At 34.2% G+C, this 26,939-nt stretch overlaps 1 protein-coding gene across 2 annotated transcripts in view; it reads right to left on the minus strand.

Moving 5' to 3' along the window:
- The window catches only part of LOC124639980 (neuroendocrine convertase 2), a 115,380-nt gene that overhangs the window by 60,455 nt on the left and 27,986 nt on the right, over positions 1–26,939 (minus strand). For both annotated transcript variants that reach the window (XM_047177526.1, XM_047177527.1), the window contains exon 2: positions 5,147–5,251. In XM_047177526.1, coding sequence (XP_047033482.1) covers positions 5,147–5,251 — 105 coding nt within the window. The remainder of the gene's footprint in view (positions 1–5,146; positions 5,252–26,939) is intronic.

The raw sequence follows: 26,939 nt of genomic DNA on the forward strand, positions 1-26,939 counted from the left end.
GCTGGTAGTTTATATTTGTAGTTTGTCCATAACAACAGCAGGCCATTCACACATTGCCTTACAAATTAACATAATCCTAGCGACAATAGTATATCTCACGCAAACTGTCGCCAGATGGCGTGACGAACTGCGTGTTTCAATATCAAATATATTCTGCCTACTTTTAATTATTTTGTCTTACTTTGTATCTTACCTATATATGTATATGATAATTGTATCGGATTATGCTCAAATAATTTCGATGGCACACTGCCAATTAAGATACAGGTTATTTCTAGTTTGAAAGTCAGAGAATAATAATGTCCGGACAATGTCCGGACACCTTTTCACACACGGTCGGTTAGCCCCATGGTAAGTTATTAATTAACTTGTGTTATGGGTGCTAACACAACTGATCAACTACATATAGCTACACATATACATATTTATAAATACATATTGTAACACCCAGACCACGGCCAACAAGCATGCTCATCACACAAATGTCGACCGAACCGGGAATCGAACCCGGGACCTCAGGTTCGGCAGTCCGGCATGGTGACCATTGCGCCATCGAGGTCGTCAAAAATTTTTGGTCGGGCTCATTTAGTCATGTTCCTAATAATGTGAAGGTTGTGTATATTTTTAAAACAAAATATTTTTAACCATTCCTTATTATTTTGATTGACTAGTAACAACAACAGGCCATTCACACACTGCCTTACAAATTATCATAATCCTAGTGACAATAAATCTCACGCAAACTGTCGCCAGATGGCGTGACAAGCTGCGAAGGATTAAAGTGATGGATGACGAGTGGCGATGCCTTCAGAAACTAGACCATTTCACTCATTTTTCATTGCTTTGACTTTTTGTTTATTGGTCATTTGTGTGTTAAGGGCTTTGCAAGCGTTTTTATTGTAGTTTTTTAGACCAATCGGTTTGAAATAAATTAACTTTTAGATGCTTCATTAGTGATTTTTAAATACACTAAAACCTAAAAGGCGAATTGGACTGTTCCTTCCTGATCTAAATGATTGTTCCAAAAAGCTACTTACACTTAAATACAAAGGCTTATGTTCTACTTATTGTGACTTATTTAGTCTTGACTGAAGAGATAATACGCCAAGATAATCTTATCGTATAACCAGGGATTTTCCTTTTCAAAATTAAATCTACGACCATTTGTTATGCAGAACGCGTGGTATAATATTAATATCAGAAAATTGATTGAGCAGTAATTTCCGCCATTTCCGCCCGCCCAGTAATCAATTATTTATTTGGGGTTCATGGAATAATTATGCAAAACCGTTTCATCCATCCTTGTCATCTTAACATATTCTATCCATTTCTTTTCATATCATCTTATTTATTCAATTAATCAACTATTATGACTATCATGGTATACCTATCTTCTATAATAATTACATTTATACCTAACACTAACTATTTCCCTCGGTTTCACCCACGTTCGGCGAAAGCTATTTACCGCAACTGGATAAAATATAGCGTATGTAATCCAGAATAGTGAAGCTTCCCAACAGTTAAATATATTTTTTTAAATTGGCTCCATAGTTTCAGATCCTTTCAGATACAAACAAACAATATTTGCATAGACATAGTATAGAATTATAGATTAACTAGCTTCCACTCGCGGCTTTGCCCGCGTGGTGTGTTGATGAAAAGTAGCCTGTGTTAAGGCGACGAATTGGTCAACAATAATTCCATAACCGGCACGCGCATCTAAGGCGCCAAAAGGGGTCGGAGCGTCTGAGCGGGGCGAGGATAACAATACGCGCGCTAACTTATAACTAAAAGTCGTAAGCGACAAAATGGTTTTGTAATTTTATTATTTTGAAATGATAATTTGATAAAAATTCCTTCTACAATTTTAAAGAGTATGTATATACTCAACTACTAAAAAATTTAAGAGGCTTAAATCGGTCCCGTTTGCCCATAATATGTGAATCTCTTTTTAAAAAGAGGTATGTTTGATATATTTTTCTCTGTTATAAAAGTTACCTAATCATGTTTTGACGTCTAACAAAATAAGGTTTATATCATGAACTTTCAGGTAACCAAGTTGTATTTTGATCCGTTTTGTATTTACCTACTGAGAAAAATTGAGATCCTTGGCGCCAAAAATTCCAATTCGTCCTCTTAATCCACCTATCTACATACCAAATTTCAACCAAATCGGTCCAGCTGTTTTTGCGTGATTGAATAACAAACACACACATCCATACATTCTCACAAACTTTCACATTTAGGATATTAGTAGGATTAAAATGGAATAAAAATGCTGCAATCATAAGCCGTTCTTTTGCCGTTAAAACTCCAGCTTAAAGCTTTCATTTCAAAAAGGTTGAATTAAAAAGAAACTAATGAATAACTAACTATGTTATTCTTAGCTTCAGCTGTTAAGTAATAGTTATTTTATGCTAAGTGTTGTTTTTATTGCTCGTCTTACAAAGGATTAGTCAATCCCTTTGTTTTACAATGGCTCTAAAGTAATTGGCTGTAAAGTTAGTTTTATTATACTTGATAACTATTTTTTTTTATAGTGGTATTTAGGTACATAATATCACGATGATTTTTTGAGTGGGGTGCGACAGAAATGTAGCTACATCTACATATCGACGCCTTAGAGTGAAAATCTCGTAAGTGCAAGAGATAACTTTTCAGGATAAGGGTTGGTATTCGATATTTTTTACGATTATCTTCCAAGAAATGCAATAAAAAAATATTGAGAAAAAATGCATTTTTCAGGATAAGGATTAGTATTCCATATTTTTTACGATTATCTTCCAAGAAATGCAATAAAAAAATATTGAGAAAAAATGCATTTCCGAGGTTTTCATTCTAAGACGACGATATATGGATTTTGGCATTAATTCTCAAGTCTCATATTGACAGTATTTTACAAAACTACCACATCTATGTGCGAGTGTTTTGTTATCCGGATGCGTGAAGTAGTTCCCACGACACGCGGGTGAAAGCGCTAGTATTCTACGCAAGAACATTGACTTTCAAAGTATTCATAAAGAACACAGAGTAGGTATGTACATTTCACATTTTCTCGTTTTTTGTATTTATTATTCTAAATGCTTCTAAAAGTAAAAACGTTTTCCCACGAAGCTTATTTATTACTTTTCTTACGAAAAGTTTAAATACTTTCAGTCAAATTTACAATTATTTATGGCCAAATATTTCTTGTAGCTTTTTCTTAAATGAGTTCATTGCACGTGCATGATAATGAAATATAAAAATGAGTTAATATTTCATTACAATGACATATTAAAAAGTACATAAAAGTCCTAACAATCTTTTACTAAACAGAATTTATGTGCATTACCTACACCTAACTAAATAATATGAAATAAACCTTTCTGGTTTCTGTCTTACTTTTTAACACAAAAAACATTAACGCGGATTGAATACGCTCTCCGACGGCAAATGTAGTAAACAAATCGACTCGCCAGCTGCAACGAAGTATTTCAACTAAAAGCGACTACATCAAAGCTAGTATTTTACTACTTTCTCAAAGCAAAAAAAAATTCTATACGATTTCAGTACATAGGAGGTCCACTAAGAAAGGATTTTATATATTTTCTGAACGAGTCAAATGGGACGTCGAAATTTTACAGACGAAGTAAACGCAAGCAAAAGTGAACAAGACTTTTCGTTTGAATATAATATATTCAACTTACAAAAAAAAAAAACAAAAACTTACATAAAATAAAAAATAAAAACTTACAAAAAATAAAAACTTACATATTATGTAAGTTTCGTTGGATTTTTAAATTGAAGTTGAATCCAGTAACTTCAGTCCGATTATTAGAATTGTAGGGATATAAAGACTTGTATTGAATATGGATTTCAGCTATTTGGTATAACTGGTTTAGTCTATCCATATAAATTGATTGAGATTTATCGTGTGTGATAATAGTTCTTAATATTTTATAGAACATTTGCACGTGAAAAGAAACGCAGCAAACAAAAATGGCATATTACTTGTCACATTATGAACTACATATGAAGTTTTCCCTAAGGATTACGCCTACATTTCACTCGTTATGTTTAAGATCCACTGATGAGGAAAGTCATAAACAAGAATCTAATCTAGCCCCTAGGGCTGCTACTGGGATATTGAACCATGCAACAGCAGAACTACAGAACGAAAATTGGGGTCACGCTTGTGATCTACTCTAATATAGTAATGATAAAACATTTTTTTGTTTATTTGTACCCTAGAGGCTAACTAGAATATACTGGACCAATTTAAAAAAATATTTCGCTGTCGGTAAGTTTCACTATTCCCGAGTAACAGGCTATATTTTATCCGGGCACGGGCAGAAGTTTCCGCGAAACCGCGGGAAAACAGTCTATAATAAACAAATTCCTTTTTCTAAAAATATCCGCCACTATTGACAAAAACAAGAAAATAAGCCTATAAAGATGATCCAATTCCTTTAATACTTTTGAAAAGCTTAAAACTTTTTTCAGTCTCATCTGGCGTACTTAATGAAGCGAATATAAAATGGCCGACCCAATAACGTCATTAATCGCCGGTATTATAAGACTTTCTTATTATTCTTGTTTCCCTAGTGTTTTCCGGTCTATAAGCTCATTGATTTCTCTTATATTAAAGTAGTTTAAGTTTGTATATATGTATAGTGTGTACATTGTAGAAATAGATTATAAAAATAAACCATTACCAAACTATGTATCAATAAAAAAAAAAAAAAAAAAAAAAAAAAAAAAAAAAAAAAATTAAATAACTGGGGTATTGTGATAAAAATATATTGCTAATAAGACTGTGGATATTGAATTGTGTTTGTATTTAGTGTGGGCTTGTTACCTATATGAAAAGTTTATATGCATTGAGTAATCATAAGATTCTACTTAAATCACGTTTTCTACCTAAAGCAAACTGCAACTGTTAAAATTAATTAAATATATTAGGTATAAATTAATTAAATTCCATGCATCGTTAAATATAAAAATGCTGCCGAACAGGAAAAAAAGTAATTGCAATTTCGTAGTTCTCCTTTTTTTGTCGAGAATCGTAAAGCAAGTATCATTTTGTAAGGTTTCCGTATACATGTTGGTTTGTCACATCAACACTTAGGTTTCACGTAGTTTAATAAATAAAATATGTTCTTACAAGTGGATGCTGCTTGAGCAAGCGAGTGTGCGCGATGGAACGGCGCGGGCGCGCGTGAGGCAGGCCGCGGTGCGCGAAGTGCCATTCTGTGTCAGAGCCTAGCACCTGTGGGAGAAGAACATTATATTAATACATTAATATCAACAGCATACTATGTTGCACTTAGTTTACGCTATAAATTTGGATATTTTTGATGCAACATTTACATAGCTTAACACGGTGATGTAGGTATGTACCTATTACTAAGGAACTCCGTAACTGAGTATAAGAATTACGCAATAAAAATTAATGGCTTATCTGCCTTTTGGTAGCTATGGGAAAACTGGTGTGTTAATTTACATACAAAACCCGTCAGTCGTCAGTGACATGCAACATTATTTACATAGATGAATTATTTTGGGATTTGGGTGATGAAAAACGTAAATCAAAATTCGCATGACATTACAACTACAAAATAAAGAAAACCTGGTCTACAGAGATGGTTTTAATTTAATTAGCAATGTTTTTTTGTGTGTGGGCAAAATAATGTCATGAACTTATCATTCTAATGTTATACTAGTCCATGTAAACGATTTAAGCTACACGACATAAAATAATACCTAATTGCTTAGTAATAGCCTAAAAACACGGCAAAAAGTCACGATATAAATACTGTGACACACTTTACTGTATTTTTACAAAGTTACTAAATAAATGTTTGATGTTCTCTGAATATTCATTTAGTTCAGTAGTTAAATCTTTGAGTCGTCAACAAAGGATACAGAGCCTAAACGGACCAGTACCTAAAAGGTTCTGTAGGATTTGGGTACCTACAAAAGGACCGTTAGCTCAAATTATATGCGGTTGCACGAACCGAAATTATTCGCAAGTAAGCAAGCACGGTGTGGCTACTCGTAGTTATTAAATTTTATATTAGAATAAAACGGACCCTTGAATTTAATTAAAACAAAAAAATAACCTTCCATTTTATATAAATATTTACTTCATCGAGAATCCTTCACTTGAAGTAAACATTTAACTTTGTTCAGCTCAAGTTGTTATCGCCAAAGCAACAGTTTTAATTAAAGATCAACAACGAAAGGCTTTTCAATTGTTCCTTTCTATAGAAAAGACAATAAACTTGACGAGGCTTTTGTAAACAAAAAACAAAGTGGGCTAAAACTGAATTTTATTAGAAATAAGTAGGTCCTTCTTATTTATTTATTGGTACTATTTTAAAGTTAAAGTTAAAAACATGTGTTTTTCCAATTTGAAATGTTAAAATGGTAGCTATAAAGCAAATCCTCGCGTTCTTTACCCAGAGTTTATAGACACAGCAATAAAACCAAAATGACGGACGAACCGAGCGCAAATATGGCGCGAATCAACGTTTACATTTTGACGTGATGCCGGCTTTAGAAGAAAATTGTGTTGTATGGCGCGAAAACGTTGATGGTTTATGTTTTTCTTTTGTTGATTGTTAAAGGTTTGTAATTTTAAAGTTATATTTAGGAAGATATCTTTCGTTAAGCAAGTGAAAATCGTTTAACATTAATTTTACTTACCTAGTTACGAAGCAACTCACATACATATTTACATAATTTTGGAACTTCTGTGAAGATGTATAGGTACTAATGTTTCTTACATTGTAAGTGTGTAGTGCGTAGTGGATTTTCCGCACTTTTTTTAAGCGACACCACTCTGCTCTTACGGGCGATGTTGCTTAGTTTTTCTTCAATGTGAAAAAGCGGTTAAACTACTTAACAACAGAAATAAACAGAATATTACCTACGCAACGAACCATTTTCATATTTAATGTTCGCAATGAGAGAAACGCTACAAAGTCATGAACATGTCTCATTATTTATTTAAATTCGGCTGAGAAGGGCCTAAAGGCTAAGTTGATTATAAAATAAACTTTCCTGAAGAGACTTCTGTGGTTATATTTCTGCATACATGCATACATAATCTGTCCTATAATAATTATGTTTTAATTTGAAACTAGGGCCTCTTGCTTGAAGATTACGGCCATTATGTTAGAGCTAACACCTTGGGAAAATTATGAAAACCGTCCTAAATAAGCTTCAGGGACGGTCTTTACATCTTTATTAACATTCAAGAACCTACATACAGCATAGGTTCTGATATACAACGTTATTTTTTGTTTGTGCGAAACATGAATATAGTTTGTTCAGAATCAGTAACTGAATCGATTCCAATAGTTTTTACACCATGTTATATTTTTTCCCAAAATAATCTAAAAAACTTTGAATGTTGGACACCACAAATAGGTATTTATTCTCGCACAACAAAGGTCACGGCGAGTTCATAGCGGGCGCGAGCGCAGTGCTATCGCGTTGCGCGGCATGTGTGCGTTTTGTGGTGATTATGTATTTCTACGGACAGTCCCGTAACTTAACAGGCTTATAACTTTGTGATTTTTCATGATACGGTTTTGAAATTTCGTACATAGATTCTTTACATAAAAATACTAGATAGGTGTATCAGGTTTCGCATAAACAAAAAATAACGTTGTATAGAAAAGCTGCGCCAGCCTATGTTGTACCTTGATGCTCATGTAGGTAAATATACATCTATACTAATATTATAAAGAGGAAAACTTTGTTTGTTTGTTTGTTTGGTTGGTTGTAATGTATAGGCTCAAAAACTACTGGACCGTTTTTAAAAATTCTTTCACCATTCGAAAACTACATTATCCACGAGTAAAATAGGCTATATTTTATTAGGCATTAGTTACCACGGGACGCGGGTAAAACCGCGAGAAAACGGCTAGTACATTATAAAGCAGAATAGTTAACAAAAAAATTGTATCAGAAAGATTAATGTTTATCCTAGGTAATTATTGAGGAAGCTTATGCTCTATTTTTTACACTATGATATTAGCTAGTTTATCTTTAGAAAAACGCATTAAAAATATCAGGTTACCTATAATTAGCAATCTCGACGCTTAATTACATTGACCCCTCATGTTATTTAACGAGCTGGCAACCTTTAAAAATACACTTTAAAAACCCAGTTTTAATTACAAGGATTAAACTACCCTCCCCAGTTTAGTATAAAGTTTTATTTTTAAAATAACAGTGTTTACACGCTAAACATTGGTGTTGCCACACTTAATTAAAGTTGGAACAATGTCTACAAGCTGCAAACAATGATAACTAACAAAGTAACTTGTAGAATTTACTGAAGAAGTTCCGAATCTACCTCTTCCTATATTTACAAAGTTTAAACAAGGGAACTTTTTGCTTTTTTAGATATTTTCAAACATTAAATAATAATATTCCGAACACGTATTGTCTATGAAAAAAAGTAAAAGAAGGATTCTTTCCGTATAGTTTTAAAAATAATTTTGCCAAAAAGGTTTCACTCGTTCATCAAATTCGAATTTCGAAAATGGAAGGGCGCGTTCGATTCAACATCCAATTAAAAGTCACGCTTCCTGTCAAAATGGGTTCTTGAAAAACAATTTCGATTTACGTCTCCTTTACAAAATTGATGATTACGTTTTCTTATAATGTACACTGAAGTAATTTGCTTGGATTTATTAGTGACGTACAACGTCTTTACGTCTCACGACTGGGGCGAAAATGAAAAGCAACTTTATTGCTTAGAGAATAAAGTCCAAGTGGCTATAACGTTTATTGGCAATACGCCGCCAATTGTACGTTGTTTTCACGTATAAGAGTAATAACATTGAGGGAAGAAGGTTAATTGGTGTAGCAGCGCCGGTTGAGCACTAAATGATCGCTAAACAAAACACACCCAGTTTTGAAATTCGAGTAATTATAGTTCGGCCATTCAGAGAATGCGTTCCTGACACGTCGCGATTGAACTGACGACGTAACTTTGCAATGGCGTTGCAGTTACGATAAAAATATTTTTGCTGGTTGTTTACCGTTTTAACAATTGAGGAGCATTAAAACAACATTATTATATCAATAATCAATGAATGTAGTTACGTCGTCAGTTCAATCGCGACGTGTCAGGAACGCATTCTCTGAATGGCCGAACTATAGGTAGGCACTTTAATAACTTTTGTTTAAGGTCTGATTATTTTTTTTTAATTTTATTCGAGAATCACATACGTAGAATAGATGTACCTACCTTATCCTTTTTGGAAAGACTGTGTATTTTTTTAATTCAACAATGGAATAGACGAGCCCATATAATATTCACGAGCTTTAAATTGAAACCTGAGATTAATCTACCTTTATCAGACCTTAGGCTTCAAGCCATTAGGCTTTCAAAAGATTTTACATATAGATGAACAGTTTTCATGAATAACTAGACGTTTCAATTATTCTGAACCTATGAATAACAATCGATGTTGTTAATCTTTGAAACTCTGTAACACTGTGTAGTCTTTCTTTTGGAATTTTGTATCATTTTATAAAACCTCAACTTAATCTCACTTAAACTCAATAACACACAGTTCATAAAAACTATAATATTACTGATAAGCATAATATTCTTCCGTTAGTTCGCAAAAAAATATTTCACTACCTATTTATTATAATAAGTTCAAGCCATTTTCACTTCATTTTAAACAAAAAAACATCCTATTTTCACTCAGAACTCGCATTAAACCAAGTCGTTATTTCTAGCAGACTTGTTATAAGTTTCTCTTGTAAACAAGCGTATCTCAATACAAGGAGATAAGACTCGATCGAGACCTCTTTACACAGTTGAAGCAACCTATTATATCGAACGCAGCCATAACACAGGTTAGTAGATCATACTTTGTGGAACGCAGCTTTTCTTGGAACCGCGTTTTAAATCTTCAGAATTCAAATCGGATTACGGTCACTTAGAACTTTACGGATCATTTTTACTTCAGAAAAAATAAATTTTATGTTTTCAAAGATCATATTCATAACCGAATCTCGTTCCTGGTCGAATATTTCGATAACCGTTAACTAATTTATTTGTGTGATTTTGCATTTGTTTACCTACAAAGTTCATAATGAATATTTAATCAGATCTATGCGAAACTCCAAACTCAATGAATAAATTAGTGTAATCGATGTACAAAGCGGCCATTAATCCGTTTAAGGAAACTAAATTGATCTATAAATAGAAAGTTACACGAGTATTGTTAACAAAACTGGTCTGAAGGCGTTGAAAATTTCCCGGTCCAAAAAAAGGTGGCATTTAAAACATTTAAATACGGCTACACAAAAAACCGCGTTCGAATTTCAAAACAAGCGCGTTCGTTTCACGGTCCAAAACATCACGCACACAAACATCTCGGATTCATCAACAACAGATGTTGTGAAAAGTCCGCAGTTTTACAAGGAAGTTCGTCTTGATTATGTAAATACTTCCTCTGGTTGAATACAAATTACAAATGTGACCTTTAACTTTACGATCTGATGCGTTTGCCTTATCTAGACACACGGCAGTGTGTCCGCCAAGTTCAAGCAAAAAAAGCGACACACCGGCCGTGGGTTATATTACACGAACCATTTCGGGCCAAATTCGACCCCCCTATAACTCAAAATCTATTTTATTTACGCATATCAAATTTCTAGTATCTGTTAAGACCCCCTCACTTATCTAAAATACAAAATTTCGTTAAGATACCTATTGTAGGTCTTGAGATATTGACGTCAGAAAATCGCTATTTTTACTATACACTCACTGACTGACTGACTGACTCACTCATCAAAAACCTAGACCACTTCCAATGGTCGCATTGACTTGAAATTTGGCATGGAGGTAGGTCTTTATGTCAAGGTAAAGGGAAAAATCTGAAAATGGCCAAGTGTGAGTCAGTTTCAAAATAATTCAGATTATACCCCTAAGGAACTAAAACGAACTAAATTTATCTATATTTATATTATATATCTTCGAATGGTCGTACCGATCTGAAATTCGTTACAAAGGTTTGTATTTAGTCAAAGTAAAGTAAAAATCTGAAAACGGCCAAGTGTGAGTCACTTTCGAAAATAACGAATGTGTAACTTTGATCCACGAACATAATATATGATAACATGTCATGTCAGTCAGTTGGTAAATCTAGTCCATTAAGTTAATCTAGTTCATTTCTTTGTAAGAAGCATAGTGCATATTCAAAAATCTGAAAGATAGTATAAATGAGACATTTCCTTAACTAACTTAATCATAAGAAAAAAATAAAATAAACAACCTTACAAAAATAAATGAAATCCCACCCAAAACAAAAATGTGAAAGGCTGCCAAGTTCGGTAATATGGGAATGCTTCGCCTATAAAAGAAGTGAGATCTGAATAAGTACCAAGTTTCATACACATACCTCAGTTAAAAATAGTTACTTTTTAATAATGTTGCTTGGCAAGTTTTCACACACCTTGTTATAAACCTACTAAACGCAATGAATCAAGTATATAATTTTCTATTAAAACTTGCCAAGTAACATCATTAAAAAGTAACTATTTTTAACTGAGGTATGTGTATGAAACTTGGTACTTATTCAGATCTCACTTCTTTTATAGGCGAAGCATTCCCATATTATCGAACTTGGCAGCCTTTCACATTTTTGTTTTGGGTGGGATCTGTTATACAACTAACGTCATGTGTTCTTTTTTCTTTTGTTTTTTTCTTTCTAATGTTGGTATGACTGCGTGTGTGGGCTTTTATGACGTAGGAATGGCGGGAAATTTATGTGGTGAGGTTTATAGGATATTTTTCAACTTTATCACCTTTCAATTAGCTTGTAGCGGTACTACAACTGACAACACCGCCATCTACACATTTGGAGACGCAACTATCAACAATTATCCTGCATCGAACATGCAGTGTTCGCGCGCACAGTGAACACAGATAGATCACACCCGACAACAACTGTCGGGCAGTAGCCCACTGTCCGGTAGGAGGATCCTCCCTTTAGTGCGAGGTATGATGAGCTTTACTCTCTGCTCTCATACCTCCACAAGCTATGTTTTTATATTACGTTGAATGATAGATGAAGGGGATAAAAGTAGGGTTTTTGCGAGTACGATATGAAAATAACAAACAAAAGGTTGTAAGCTAGTAACAGACAATATATCTAAGAGAATACGGAGTTTCTACAGAACTCCGATAAATACTTACGACTCAATGAGTCGGAAGCCCGGAGTGAGCGAAATAGCGGGTCAAAGCTAGCAATATTATATTGAATTGACTTCCCACGTCTTTACGCTTGAATATAAGATATAATCTTTTCTTTTACCTTTTATATAATGCTACCTTTTCCAATCCGAATCATCCTTCTGTCCTTAATCCTGTGACTAAGACCCTTGAGGCTGATCTGAAAGCTTTTAATGCATCTTCCGACTTAATAAAATGCGAACTAGCTTCAGTCCATGGGTTTGCTCATATTCCGCCCGAACTATAAGTATACCTACCCGGACAAAGAGGTGGCCTTATTCGATAAAAAGGCTATCAACCACTGTAAGATTTTCCTATTATCGAAACGAAAAAGAATAGAAAATCTGCAAGTGTAATCCAGAAGCGCTGTTAGTCATAAGTAGGTACCTAATGGATAAAATTTACTCTTGCATTGCATAAGGCGTTATTTATTATCTTAGTTTCCTAAAATTTGGTGTTCTATTGTCCTACTTCATCATCTGCCTCGCCTATCAACAATTTTGTTGCGTTACTTTATTTCATAGAACGACTGCATATCTACAGCCCAACGTGCCTTCCGAAACAACATCCGTAACCATACAATTCTAGTTTAAACTCTTATCTAAAGCTATCAACAGTTTAAAAGTACATAGGCGTAACCCTACCTTCGTACTTCAAACTTCAAAACATTTCCAGGAATATTGTACACGATTGAAAGGCTTTCCCGGTTACTGCCTACACAACCAGAAAAACCGGGTGTGTTTATTTATCTGTTTTCACCTTCCGTATTATTGTTTTGATCACTGATGCTATCATTTTGCGGTCATTGGAGTACCTAATTTAGAAGGCCTCGGTATTGTTTACAGGGTGTGGGTGAATAGGGAAGTTTTAAAGATGTTTATTTTATAATTTTATTATTATTGCTGGATTTAGTTTATTATTGTTAGGTGATATCAGATGATCGAACATAAAATTAAAGATTCCTATGAATTGAGAAAAAATATCAAAAAGCACTTTCTGCGTTTGTTACACACAAATTAATGTAAGTTCTTTTGGTGTACCTACGAGTATTCTTTTCGCACCTACATATCCATGGGAACATTAAATATGCAGCATAGCATGTAACATTTGCATAAAATAACAATATAAGCACCTACAAACGATCATTCACCTACCCTACAACAAGCAAAGTTCGAACGCCAAAAACAACAAATGCCCCTAATAACAAACACACACACATACACAGTCACCTCTCGCCTGCAAAAACACATCATCAAATGAGTTTCTACCGCTCCAACTAATAATTTGATCAAGCCATATTACAGTAGTATGTAATTAGCTCAGTGACTCTCGATTAGGTAAGACTAGCGTTGACCTGACTCCTTCTTAAAAGGTCAGGTCACCTGACCTGCCTCAACAGGTCAACGGAACATCTTATAGGTTAATAATCAAGTTGTATATATGCTATTTATAATTTGTTTTGCTGCAGAGTGAAGAGGATTAATTATAAATTAGCTAGAGTTCATCTCAGAAACACAATATTGAAAATTACCTAGTGACAGACGACTTACAAAAAATAGGTTTATGTAAAGGATCGAGCCTTTTACAACTGGCATAATTCCAGCACCCAGGCTACTTAAGGGATTTTATATGGAATTTGTACTCCTAAGCCCTTTGCCTCTTGGAATTCACGCTTTTGACCAATAGAGCAACATTTTATTCAGTGAACTGCAGAAGGTTTTATTTGGTCAAGCGTTCATTGCTCAAAACATTTGATTACATTTATATTTTCATGAAAAAGTGTGTTAATAAGTATGGTTTTTTAAGGTCGTATAAAAATAAATCATCCTAACTGCAAAACCTCTACTTTACAGGCGAGCAATCTTAAGTTTTAGTTGTTATTGAAAGTTATCATCGAATATTTCATATTACAACTGTGTCAGTAGAAATAATACAACATATTACAGGTGCATGCAAATCAATAGCCCAAACTGACTATAAACATAGACATGATCAAGTAGCCAACGTTATACACCAAAACCTAGCCCATCAATACAAGCTCATAGATTCTGTAGTTCCATACTATAAATATAACCCAGAAACCGTCTTAGAGAATCCTACAACAAAACTGTACTTTGATAGAGCAATACTTACAGACCGCACAGTACACTTCAATAGACCAGATATTACCCTAATAGACAAAGTTAATAGAACCGGATTTTTGATCGACATCGCAATACCCAATACACACAATCTTCAAACAACGATAGCAGAAAAATTAAGTAAATACACCGAACTAAAAGATGAGATAAGCCGACTCTGGCATCTACAAAAAGTCACAATAGTACCCATAGTCTTATCTACGACCGGCGTTATCCCCAAACAACTACACCAATCACTTACCTCCCTCAATCTCCCTCCGTATACATATCACTTATTGCAGAAAGCAGTAATATTAAATACGTGCAGACTAGTCCGAAAGTTCCTACAATGCGAAATAGATACAACAAATATTTACGCCAATACACACACACACCCTGTCACACAATCTACACGACTGAACCGAAACAGTCCTAGTATCACCACCAACCCCACTGATGACTACTTGGCTTAGGCCCGTGTCACCAGTTTTGCCCGGTTAAAAGCCGAGAAAAAAAAATATAAACAATAATAATAATAAAAAAACATTTCTATGAATAACGATTCTGCAATATTTTCCGTCTGAATATTCTCCGTTTCCAAACTCGGCCAATCAAAAATTCAGTAACGAGCAAAGTAATGTCAAACTAAAAACTGTGGATTCACAGTTACAGTTGGAAGCTTGCTGTCAAATGAACTGCCGACAGCTGGCACATAGACTGAATGAAATCAATCGATTGTAGAGGAACAAATACATACAAACCAATAGTGCACTTTGGCAGATTCAGTACCAACGATAATACACGAATAAACATTCATACTTATAATGTACAGTCAAAAAAACTCCATCCGTCCGTCCTTTGAAATGGACAAGAAACTGTTTCCGAGCTGTCTTACCACATTTAAGACGTAACCTTTAAACTGATCCTTAACGTATGTCTAAAGCAAAGGTTATTTATTAACAAGCAGCTGAGACCAACCCTCATTAGAGGGACCTCGGAAAGGTCTCATTATATAGTACGGAACCATTAGTCCAAGAATCTCGAGCAAATTACAGACAACCCGAAACCTTTCATTTGTTAGTTGTGTTTAGCGGTTATATTTTTTCTTCTTCTTTATTTTTTAAGCTGAGGCTAAAAACGTGGTCTTAACAAAATACTACTAATAATTAATAATTTTAGTGGCGTGTTGATCATTTCTTGCAGAAACTTGTAATTCTTACAAATATGTTTCTCGCTTCACCAGTTATAAATATAGGGCTACAATAACTTATTGCCAATCTTGAGATAGATTGAGTCACTGTTTGATGAGCAAATTATGTTTATTGGTAGACAGGCTGTTCATACAGAGATGTTATATTATATGTATTATATTATATGTATGGCTAACGTTTTCCAGTATATTTTTTTATTAGGCTGTATGTAGACCTTACAAATAGCATTTAAAAAAGCACATCGTTAAAAACTAGAAATTAAACAAACGTGCTTCCGTTTATAACCCAAAAAACTGTTACTGTGAATCTATAGTTATTTGTTATACAAGAGTGCAAAGTTGCTTTTTAACCGCGGGCTCAATTTTGATGACCGAGCAAGCGAAGGATTCTAAAACTGAAACACGAGCGTAGCGAGTGTTTCAATAATTAGAATCCTGAGCGATAGCGAGGGAATCAAAAGAGCACAAGGTGAAAAATCTTTGCACTCGAGTGCAACACGTAACTTTTCATCCCACCTCATCGAGGAAATTACTAAATACAAAAAAACAAAATGGCGCACACATACGAGTACCAAATTAAAAAGATGTACCTATTAAAGTTCATATATTTGAAAACTTACTTTAAAAATGAAACGACGGTAAAAATCGGTGTAAAAACAATAACAAAAAATACTTAATTAATTGAATAATTATTTTAAGCAGTATTTTATTTATTTAATATGTATTTGTTTGAAAAGTCTTATCAAGATTGTCACAAATGGAGTATTGCACACGATGTTCTAAATTCAAATCACTTTGCCGCTCTAGAGGATAAAAACGACTTTTGCGCTCAGATATCAAAGGGTAAAACTACTCTTTCCGAGATGGTGGGATGAAAAAGTTTTTGTGTGTAATGTGGCATTTACCTATGAATATTTTAGCTCATTCATGAATGGAAACACAGTTATAACTTATTGATTGTTTATTGTTTTGTCGCAGTCAGTTGTTTTATAGAACACAACATCGAACTTACCCCTTACATTTCGACAAACACAAACAAGACGGGACTTATTCGTCCGTAACACAAGGCCCATTCATCGCCGTAATACCTTAAGTCTTTTCATTATTCCCCAACATTAATGAAGCTTATCACAATATGGCGGCGATGCGTAATTACCGCTCCATTGAAACGAGTATTTAAAGAATCCTTGACTAATGAACCGTTTGGAATTATCGTTGAAAACTGTTTTGTTTACGTTTTTGGTCTTTTGATTTTTTGATACCCCGGGCTTATCACTCACGTCTCATGGGACTTACTTCGCGCATTGGTTAAAACGTTGACTTGAACGAGCTTACTTTGGGAACTACTGAACCAATTTCAAATACTATTTTAGTGTGACATAGCTCATTAGTAGTTTTCAAAGGGCAATGAATGAAACCGCGGAAAACTGAAGGAACTAGGCAAGAGACAAAACTGAAAACTGCATATTAGTTCCTAAGATCTATTCTAAAGATGTAAATAAAACTCCGAAAACACTTAAACCACTTACATAACACTGTCTATATTTGTTTCTGTAACAAATATTGTTATCCCTTTGGGAAGATCGCTAAAGGATAGACGTATACCACTCAGTGGATCATGTTCCCGTCACGTGTCTACAAAGCAATTTGTTATACGGAAATATTTCACCTGCCTTTACCTTGCAATGGATGTATCAGTCAAAATGTTTTAGTGATATTATTGAAAAGATGTTTTAAGCTATAACATTTAAAAATTAAAATATTTTATTAAAGAGGAAATATTTGATAGTATGTTTACATAGGATCCAAAATTAGTTCATCATTTACATATGTTTGATTTTTAGAAAGCTGCACTATCCTCGGGTGATATAGGCTACATTTTATCAGAGTACGATGAAGTTTTCCCGGAACGTGGGTGAAACCTCGAGAAACAGCTAGTTATCAATTAGTATGTAATGTTCTGTTCTTTCTCTTTAGAAGTGTGTTCTTTTAGACACTGCCTCGCATTATTGAGCAGATTCATCAAGGTTTCTTCGTGAATACACATTCGTGCTGAAAACGTAAGTAATAAACCCTATCTTGTATTAACAAAGTTTTCCAGACTTAAATTATATAGCATAAGTACAGGTACAACATATAACAGAAGTTAAAAGCTATTAAAACTTTAACAAGCAACAAATCGTAAACAGCTGAACTAATTCCAAACTTTATACATAACATTTCTCAAAATGGTGTTATTTAATACAATCGTCGTGCTTTTGTTTCTATATTTTCAGAATAAATAGACCTTTGTCAATTCAGCCGCGATCACGTCCGAAGCCTCTAAATACAAGCTGTTGATTTGCATTCGTGCCATATTCAAGGACGTAATTATGCTACTGATTCTCGACCCAAATCAACAAAAAAATTGGTACGTAATATTTTTTTTTTATTTTTTTTTTCGGAATTCCGTCAATGTCATCTAGCCGTATTTAAACTTCGCGCGTGTGTTACTGGCCTTAAAACCGTGCTGCGCCCTCACACAAACGCAAACACAAAGCATACGCAACGATTATTCATAAATTTCATTCATAAAATTGGATTACTTCTGAAATACTACGACATTACAATGACAAAAAAAGCAGTGCATATTAGCTATTTCCCGTCTACTGTAATTCCAATCGATTATTAACGTATTGTATGTCCTCATCCTGAAGTATGGCACAAATGCAAATCAACACCTTGTATTTATATAGTCTGTGGACATTTCAATAGCAAATATAAAGATGCATTTGAATGGTAACTGCCGACTGCAACAGCTTACATTTACAGGGTTTATTTTGATAGAAATGATAATGTTGCTTAAAGATTAAATCAGCAAAATTATCTCCCATAGATTATATTATTTTGGGACACAAAATAATCTAAAAGCATCTAAAATACATATTTTACTAAAAACACATAAAGCAACCAAAAACCCCATGATTTATTGCAGCGATTTTCATTCCATATTAATACAACCACAGATAATAAAGCATCGCACAGATAATAAATCTGCTGAACGAACAAGGTCATAGATAATATGAAATCTTGAGTAATCCCGGTGGCTCGTAATGGATAATGTCATATTACGTTCACTCAATCTTCTTCACAAAAAAATATTTGAACTCTTTAGCGAGTTTAGATTCAGTCACGCGAAATTATCTTTTTTTCTGATTTTTTCAAATAGATAATAGAAGAAGAAAGAAATAGAGTTTTCTTTTTCAAATAGATAGTAATTTGAATGATCATTGCTATTATATTACTATTATTTTATCTTAAACAAATGTATTTAGGTACGAGGAGCTATTGTACATTCTCGATTCTAGCTTATAGCTTGACTATATCCTTTTGGTTCAGTCGATTAGACCCTGATCCATTGATCTCAAATATTAATGTTGTAACTTTTTTAGGGTACGATGGGACTGACATACGCTGTGCGTTATAAAAGTCCCTAAATTTTTAAACAATATAAAAAAAACAAGTATCACCAAATATTATGATCCGTTATCATCTATTCCATAGTTCGTTCTGGGAAATTGAATTTAGGCCACAATGAAAGGCTTATAGGGTAATAGTTCCATGCACACGATGTCGAATATAATTACGAAATTACCAACCTTAATCAGGGCCTACTTTTAAATAAACTACCTAGTTTAGTTTCCACGTGTTTAGCATACAAATACATAGTTAGAGTGGTTTTAGATGGGCTACATATACCAGATATATTTATAACGAAATAAATTGATACATGTATCAATTGATACATGTAATTGATACATGTATCAATTGATACATGTATCAATTTATTTTAATGCACTTTACGCCTATCAAGTCCCCTTTTCTAATCAATTATACTATCATCTTCTTGTCTAAACATGTTTTTAGTAATCATAGTAGTTACAGTCTTTTTTAGAGTTATTCCCAATTTGTCATTAGTACCGATTGGTCACCAACTATTTTTTCCATACACCAAATCCCAATTGGTCATTCGAGCAAAATAAATAATATAATATTTAAATTTTGAGTTCCGATTCGTCCCCCGCATAAAATTTCACGTATCAGAGTACCGTCAGAAATAAAAGTGTTAGAAGAAATTTTAAATGATAAACTTCAATGTAGGTAAAGGTTTTAATAGTTCTCATATACATATTATAATAAAGTTTACATTAAAACACAGGTGAAGACAACATGGGCATTTTATAAACCCGAAAATGTGACTCGATACTTTTTGTACCGGTAACAAAAGTACTAGGGGCCCATAACTAGCAAAGAGATTGTATACATAAAAATATTCATAAATATAAAATTTAATTAACAAAAATAATTTGAATGTAGTCAGCAGTTGTGTTGTACATACTGCAGTTTTTCTTTTAAATTGGTCCTTGTTCGGTTAAACAGAACGTTTCAGTTCAATTATCTTCTTAAACTTCTTGTTCTTGCTATCCATACACTTCTTCCTCCGAGCCTTTTTCCCAAAATGTGTTGGGGTCGGCTTCCAGTCTAACCGGATGTAGCTGAGTACCAGTGCTTTACTATCCATACACAATTGAGAAAATATGTTTATTTTATTTATGTATACCTATGTGCTTAAGTTTTGGTCACAAGTCACATACACTTCCAGGGCACTCAATAACCAACTAATAATGCATTTACACCACATGTTTTTTTGCTAATACCGATAATAGTAAATAGTTACTTACACAAAACAATAGAAACCGGACCATATTTTGCCCCTTCTATATATTGTCTTTTTCTAGAAAATAAAAGGCTTCTGTTTAATTACCTGATTTTATATATAAATAAGTTATACCGGGTGTATTGTACGCTCATTTTATTATGTTAATCGACTCGCCAACGCACCACCACACAGGTCGACAGTCTGACAACGACTGACTCCCCACCGCTCGATCCGGTATTTATAACCGAGTGACGTATGCGCACGAGGCGTCATAATAATGACATAACCTATACAATGATGCACATGTACCTGCATACACTACATCTCTCCCTTGTTGTTTTGATTTTAACCTTGTTTCAAAAAGTCCAACAATCAAACTCATAAATATTTTGGTAATTTCTTAAAGATCTATCAAACACCTGCAGCACAACAAAACCACGCTATCAGATCAGTCCACCGATCACACTGCCATCAAACTGATTTACTTTTTTCCGTTTCCATTTCATTTCCCTTTCCATTTAAGGAGACGACAGATATCGGTGATACTGCAGGACACTACATCCCTTCCCTTGTGAAATAAACATAAATAAAAATCCGTCCCTTTGCAGACGGTAACATACCAGCATCTGCTTCAGGCTCAACAAGACAAATTCGTAGCAGTGATATCAGGCCGGCAAGTTTAACTTCAGGTTTTGTAGCCGCTGTTCCGGCCCTGTATTATATCTACACTAGAGATGATCCGTCCATTTGGCAGACATCCCGCCAATCAGTCCATGTGAAATCAAGCAAGTCTCAAATATTGCTGTACCTTCAGATAATGCGCACTCATCTTGCTTGGTTCGACTTCACTTAAAACTGATACAGAATGCATTGTTCCAAGGTAAAAGATCGGCATTAGGGTACCTCATCAATGCTTTTCACTCATTCAAAACCGTACGAGCCGTACGAGGAAAGTAATCACATAAGATCGTCCCAATTGAATGGTGACCTAGATGGACTGTTTGCAATTCGGGTGATACATACATGAACATAAAAGTTATGTATACTTTGTCATTCTACTCTCTTCCCTTCCTTCTTTCCTTTTGCTCTTTTTAATATGATTGAATATTAACATCGGTCAGAGGTTACTTGTTGTCAAAGCTTATTTAGCATACATTAATTTGGTATAGGCATGAATAGGACAAATTATTTAGTATAACCTTGTATATCAAATATTTTTCTGGATCACGGAACTAATAGGTAGTTCAAAATTATAAAAATTAGATAATAGGTAACTGTTGGTCCAAACACTCACGGTTTTATCCTCGTCGCCAATGTATTGTACGCTCATTTTATTATGTTAATCGACTCGCCAACGCACCACCACACAGGTCGACAGTCTGACAACGACTGACTCCCCATTTTTTTTTTTTTTTTTTTTTTTTTTTTTTTGGTATGGCATCTCGCAGTTCAGCCTAGGAGGCCGTGTACTGCTTAACCGGACTTTTCCCTGTGGATGCCTAGAATTTAAGGCCTCCAGCCAGGGGCGTTCTGACTCCCCACCGCTCGATCCGGTATTTATAACCGAGTGACGTATGCGCACGAGGCGTCATAATAATGACATAACCTAAACAATGATGCACATGTACCTGCATACACTACACCGGGATTTTCAAAAAATTGGTTCACATACATAAAATACAATTCATCGACATGGTGTAAATTGGTATGTTTATCTACAATTAGGAAAAAAACGTAAAATCCTGACACTCTTGACTGCTATACTCCTGTAAGTTATGCGGTCCTAGTACATGGTGGGCAGTTCCATGGACACTCGTTGATTGGTATATTACTCATCTGATTTATGCGATCCTGGTATTTTGGTTTTGGCCGTGCGTTGTGTGACGCCGTTGAAATCGCGATTTTATTAATAGCGTCTTGCCATAATCGGAAAAAACATAACCAACATAAATAAAAAAAAAACGTAATACAATATTGTACAGCTTATCTTGTTGACAGTACTTTTTACAAAATAAAGTACGGATGACCAATTGGGACTAAGCAAAATAAAATATTTTATTGAATGACAAACTGGGACACGTTTTTTATGGATGCCAAATCACTAAAATGACGAATCGGGCATAACTCCTTTTTTATCGCCCCGTCCTCGGTACAGGCCTCCTCTCACACGGAGAAGGGGAATTAATAATTAAGGGGATTGTAATCTTGTAACATTAATCCACTAGCTATTGAGTTTTGATTGCCTTTCTAACTTACCAGCAGCAATCCAGCAGGGTAACAGGATATCAAACACTTTGGTAAAATGGTTATCAAACTTCCGACGTCTGACTACCCGTAACGACGGTTAGACCTGCATCTGACAGTTGTTTAACATTTGAACTCATAGATCGATACCCATTTCTAACAATATGTACATAGGTAGGTACATATCAAGACTATTAATACTATAAAATCATCAAGACGAACCCTTTACTTACTGGAACGCGTAAATCTCAAGATTCAGTGGGCCGATTTAAAAAAATATTTATATGTCTATTTCCATGTATATTTCTCTAGTTCTCACGGGATACGGTCAAAACCGCTGATTTAAGCTAGTATTACATAAAACCAAGTAGGTGTTACTTGCCTCTACATAAAATTGCGCACAGTTTTCCATGAAAATAATTAGGATTAATATCCTAATCAAGTTTAGCACCAGTTCTTTTTGCCTAATTTAACCCCATTTCTTAAATAACAAAACCAAAAATATATACACATAATATACACATAATATAATATATACATTACTCGTGCGTAACCCGTACCCGTAACGTAACTTTTTAAAAAATCTTATCAAAAGCTTTGTGCAGTTTGTTGAAACTCGATTAGTAAGACAATTCGATAATGTACCAAGATACTTAATGAGTTTTAAGAGTTTTCTTTGACAATTTAAAAGCTCTTTGTTTCCATTTGAAATAGTTTACAAGTTGGACCACTTTGTATGCCTATATTTTTTGCGTTATATTCTTAATTTTAATTCGGTTACGGTTTTTAGTCAAATAAATTCTAATGTTAGAACTGAGAAAGTGTCACTCTAAAACATCAGAACCGATTGAAATTAAATGTGGCAAGGAGATTAAGAGAAATAAGATTAAGCAATTCTCGTCTATACGGACAAACTTGTTGGCTTAGCTATACACAATAAGCAAAAGTTTACCCAAGATGCCAACAGCCAAACTGTCATAACAACTAATTCCAAGTAAAGCATCATGGCCGATGTTTCACAAACAATTGATATCAGACCACAGACAGCCCCGGGGAATAATCAACGAGGTTGCTATCAATATGGCGACGTTCCATGTTCAAACGGTTGACATTTGACGTAAATCCGTTACAAGATATTATTGTGATTGATGCAGGGCTAGTAAACATTTATTTTATTTTTTATTTAGTTCAGTAGTTTCTTTTCAGAGGTTGAGCATTGCCATCCAACGTGGCAATGCTGCCAGCCTTCTGGATACATTACCTAGTGACAGCGATGAGGAGCAATTTTTCGATGCAATGTATTAGTTTTAAGTTGTATATATTATATAAGTTTATTTTTAATTTTTAAGATTAATGTAAATATTATGTAAATACTTCAAATTTGAAATCAAATATAATAAATAAATATTGTTTCTTTTCGAAAAAGACTTTAAAATAGATATGTGATAGAATAGCACAGAATGAATTTAGTAATTGTTCTGTTTTTTCCTTGTTTACTAACGTACTTTAGCGGCAGATAAAAAAACAGGATACCAATATAAACACTATCTTTTTCCAATTTTACAACGAAAAGCTCAATAAAAAAGTGCTAAGCTCAACGACAAAAGCAGTGTTGTAAAAAAACTTCATTTTTAATGTAGATACTTGTATGGTGTTTGATATCAAGTCATCATATCATTGCTATCATATCAGTTTCGGGAATGTAAATTACATGTTGTACATAACAGGTTTCAATTGACATTTTAGGCAATAGGGCTTCGAAATCGTCTCTTATCTGTGTCCATGATAATTCTGCTCAATTCAACTAGTTGGAAAAGGAAAAGAAGGCCCAAGGATAATGGCGTCCACGAGGCTGTTCTCATTTAAGGAGATCACGAGCACTTGCGCAGACACAGTTGCACTCCCTATTCCTTCACTCTCATAACCCGATGGGACGGCAACCCGACACAACCGGAAAGAGATCAAGCGTAGGACCGACATTTACGTGCTCTCCGATGTACGTACGGGTGAATCAATCACCAACTTCCAGTCTACGGGCTGTTTTGTGAAAGTTTAAGAAAACCCACAAAGCGAACCCGAGACTTCAAGCACAGCAGCCGCGCTTGCGACTACTAGACCAACGAGGCAGTCCCAAGTATATCCCCGTTTCGTATCACTGCAAACTTCTAATCAGCCGCAAGCTGGGGCTCATAAATCAGTAAGATGAATGACACAGCGCTCATTACAAGGATCCGACCGGTATGAAACTGACGAAAATTTTAATTGAGTTTGCGATTTCCAGTAAAATATACTGTTAGCTAACCATTATAAAACCACAGCTATCAACCTAAAGTTAGTCTGTAGTTATATATATCAAACTTGGTAATTTATTTTTTCCTTTAAGAATCTCGGAAAAGTTGTCGCGTAATGTGATTAAATATGAATCACATAACGCGACAACCTCACAGTTCAAACTCACCCAAAATTCAAATAAACTATTGTAAAATACCTAAGTGAACAAATCGTGCACTATACTGCAGTAAAAGTTAGGACGAGTCTACAACAGGGAAGCCCTGACAAGATTCCCAACTGCGGCCGGTGGAAGTTTTTATCGCACAAGTTGTGTGCACGCCTTTACGAGGCATAACTTTTATCTCAAGAGTTATACCGTAGAAAATAACTATTGAAGTGGGATTTTCATTTGTTATATTGCTTTTAAAGTGGTTTACGATGCTCCTTTGCCAATTTCAAAAAGCTTGAGCTTATTAGCAAAATGGCCGCTGCACAGCTTTGAAAAAAAACTACTACCAAATGAAAGGTGGTTTTTGAAGTCGCTTTTCTTACAATTTAATAAAATTACATGAATGTGAAACTATGTTTACTGCAATTTAATTTTGTTTTTACTGTTATGGTAACAGAAAACAGATTTTTTATAAGTATAATTATCTTTCGTTTTAAAGGCGGGTTTAACACATATAAAATCAAGATAGAAGCACGTACTTGCACTTAATTGCAAGCATAAAACTATATCATGTTTGAAATATATAATTATTTTTATTGAACCAATAAATTCTCACTACAAGCTTGTTAACCTTTCTTTATATTCAATGAACCGTAGTTATCGTTAACTAGACAAATAATGAGAACTAGAGATTTACAAATTTAATTTCAAGTATATAAAGCTTTGAATTAAAAGCCTTCATCGATAGAAGAACCTAATACCTACAGCGTGCCTACAGGCTCTTCAGTTGAAATACTCATTAAGTGTGAACGATATTAATTTTCTTGTTGAAAGATTTGTTATTTAGATTAACGTCTTATAGCCTGTGTTGGTATGGCTTGTATCCATACCTACCAAAACTACAGAACCCATTTAAATGAAGATGTCTCGACGCTCTAGAAAGCCTGAAAAAAAAACACAAATTACTTTTATCCGCGTGCTGGATATAGTACCCTCGGGACGTGGGCGATACCGTGCGTTAATAATTATCCCACCCAAAACAAAAATGTGAAAGACTGCCAAGTTCGATAATATGGGAATGCTTCGCCTATAAAAGAAGTGAGATCTGAATAAGTACCAAGTTCCATACACATACCTCAGTTAAAAATAGTTACTTTTTAATGATGTTACTTGGCAAGTTTTCATACACCTTGTTATAAACCTACTAAACGCAATGAATCAAGTATTTAATTTTCTATTAAAACTTGCCAAGTAATCATCATTAAAAAGTAACTATTTTTAACTGAGGTATGTGTATGGAACTTGGTACTTATTCAGATCTCACTTCTTTTATAGGCGAAGCATTCCCATATTATCGAACTTGGCAGTCTTTCACATTTTTGTTTTGGGTGGGATTTCATTTATTTTTGTAAGGTTGTTTATTTTATTTTTTTCTTATGATGAAGTTAGTTAAAGAAATGTCTCATTTATACTATCTTTTAGATTTTTTAATATGCACTATGTTTCTTACAAAGAAATGAACTAGATTAACTATGTCTAGATTTACCAACTGACTGACAAGACATGTTATCATATATTATGTTCGTGGATCAAAGTTACACATTCGTTATTTTCGAAAGTGATTCACACTTGGCCGTTTTCAGATTTTTACTTTACTTTGACTAAATACAAACCTTTGTACCATTCGAAGATATATTATATAAATATAGATACATTTAGTTCGTTTTAGTTCCTTAGGGGTATAAATTTACACCGGGTATAAAACACCTTCATTATTTTGAAACCGACTCACACTTGGCCATTTTCAGATTTTTCCCTTTACCTTGACATAAAGACCTACCTCCATGCCAAATTTCAAGTCAATACGACCATTGGAAGTGGTCTAGGTTTTTGATGAGTGAGTCAGTGAATAAGTGAATCAGTGTATAGTAAAAATAGCGATTTTCTGACGTCAATATCTCAAGACCTACAAT

The sequence above is a fragment of the Helicoverpa zea genome, chromosome 20 (assembly GCF_022581195.2).
Source record: "Helicoverpa zea isolate HzStark_Cry1AcR chromosome 20, ilHelZeax1.1, whole genome shotgun sequence".
NCBI classification, from domain to species: Eukaryota; Metazoa; Arthropoda; class Insecta; order Lepidoptera; family Noctuidae; genus Helicoverpa; species Helicoverpa zea.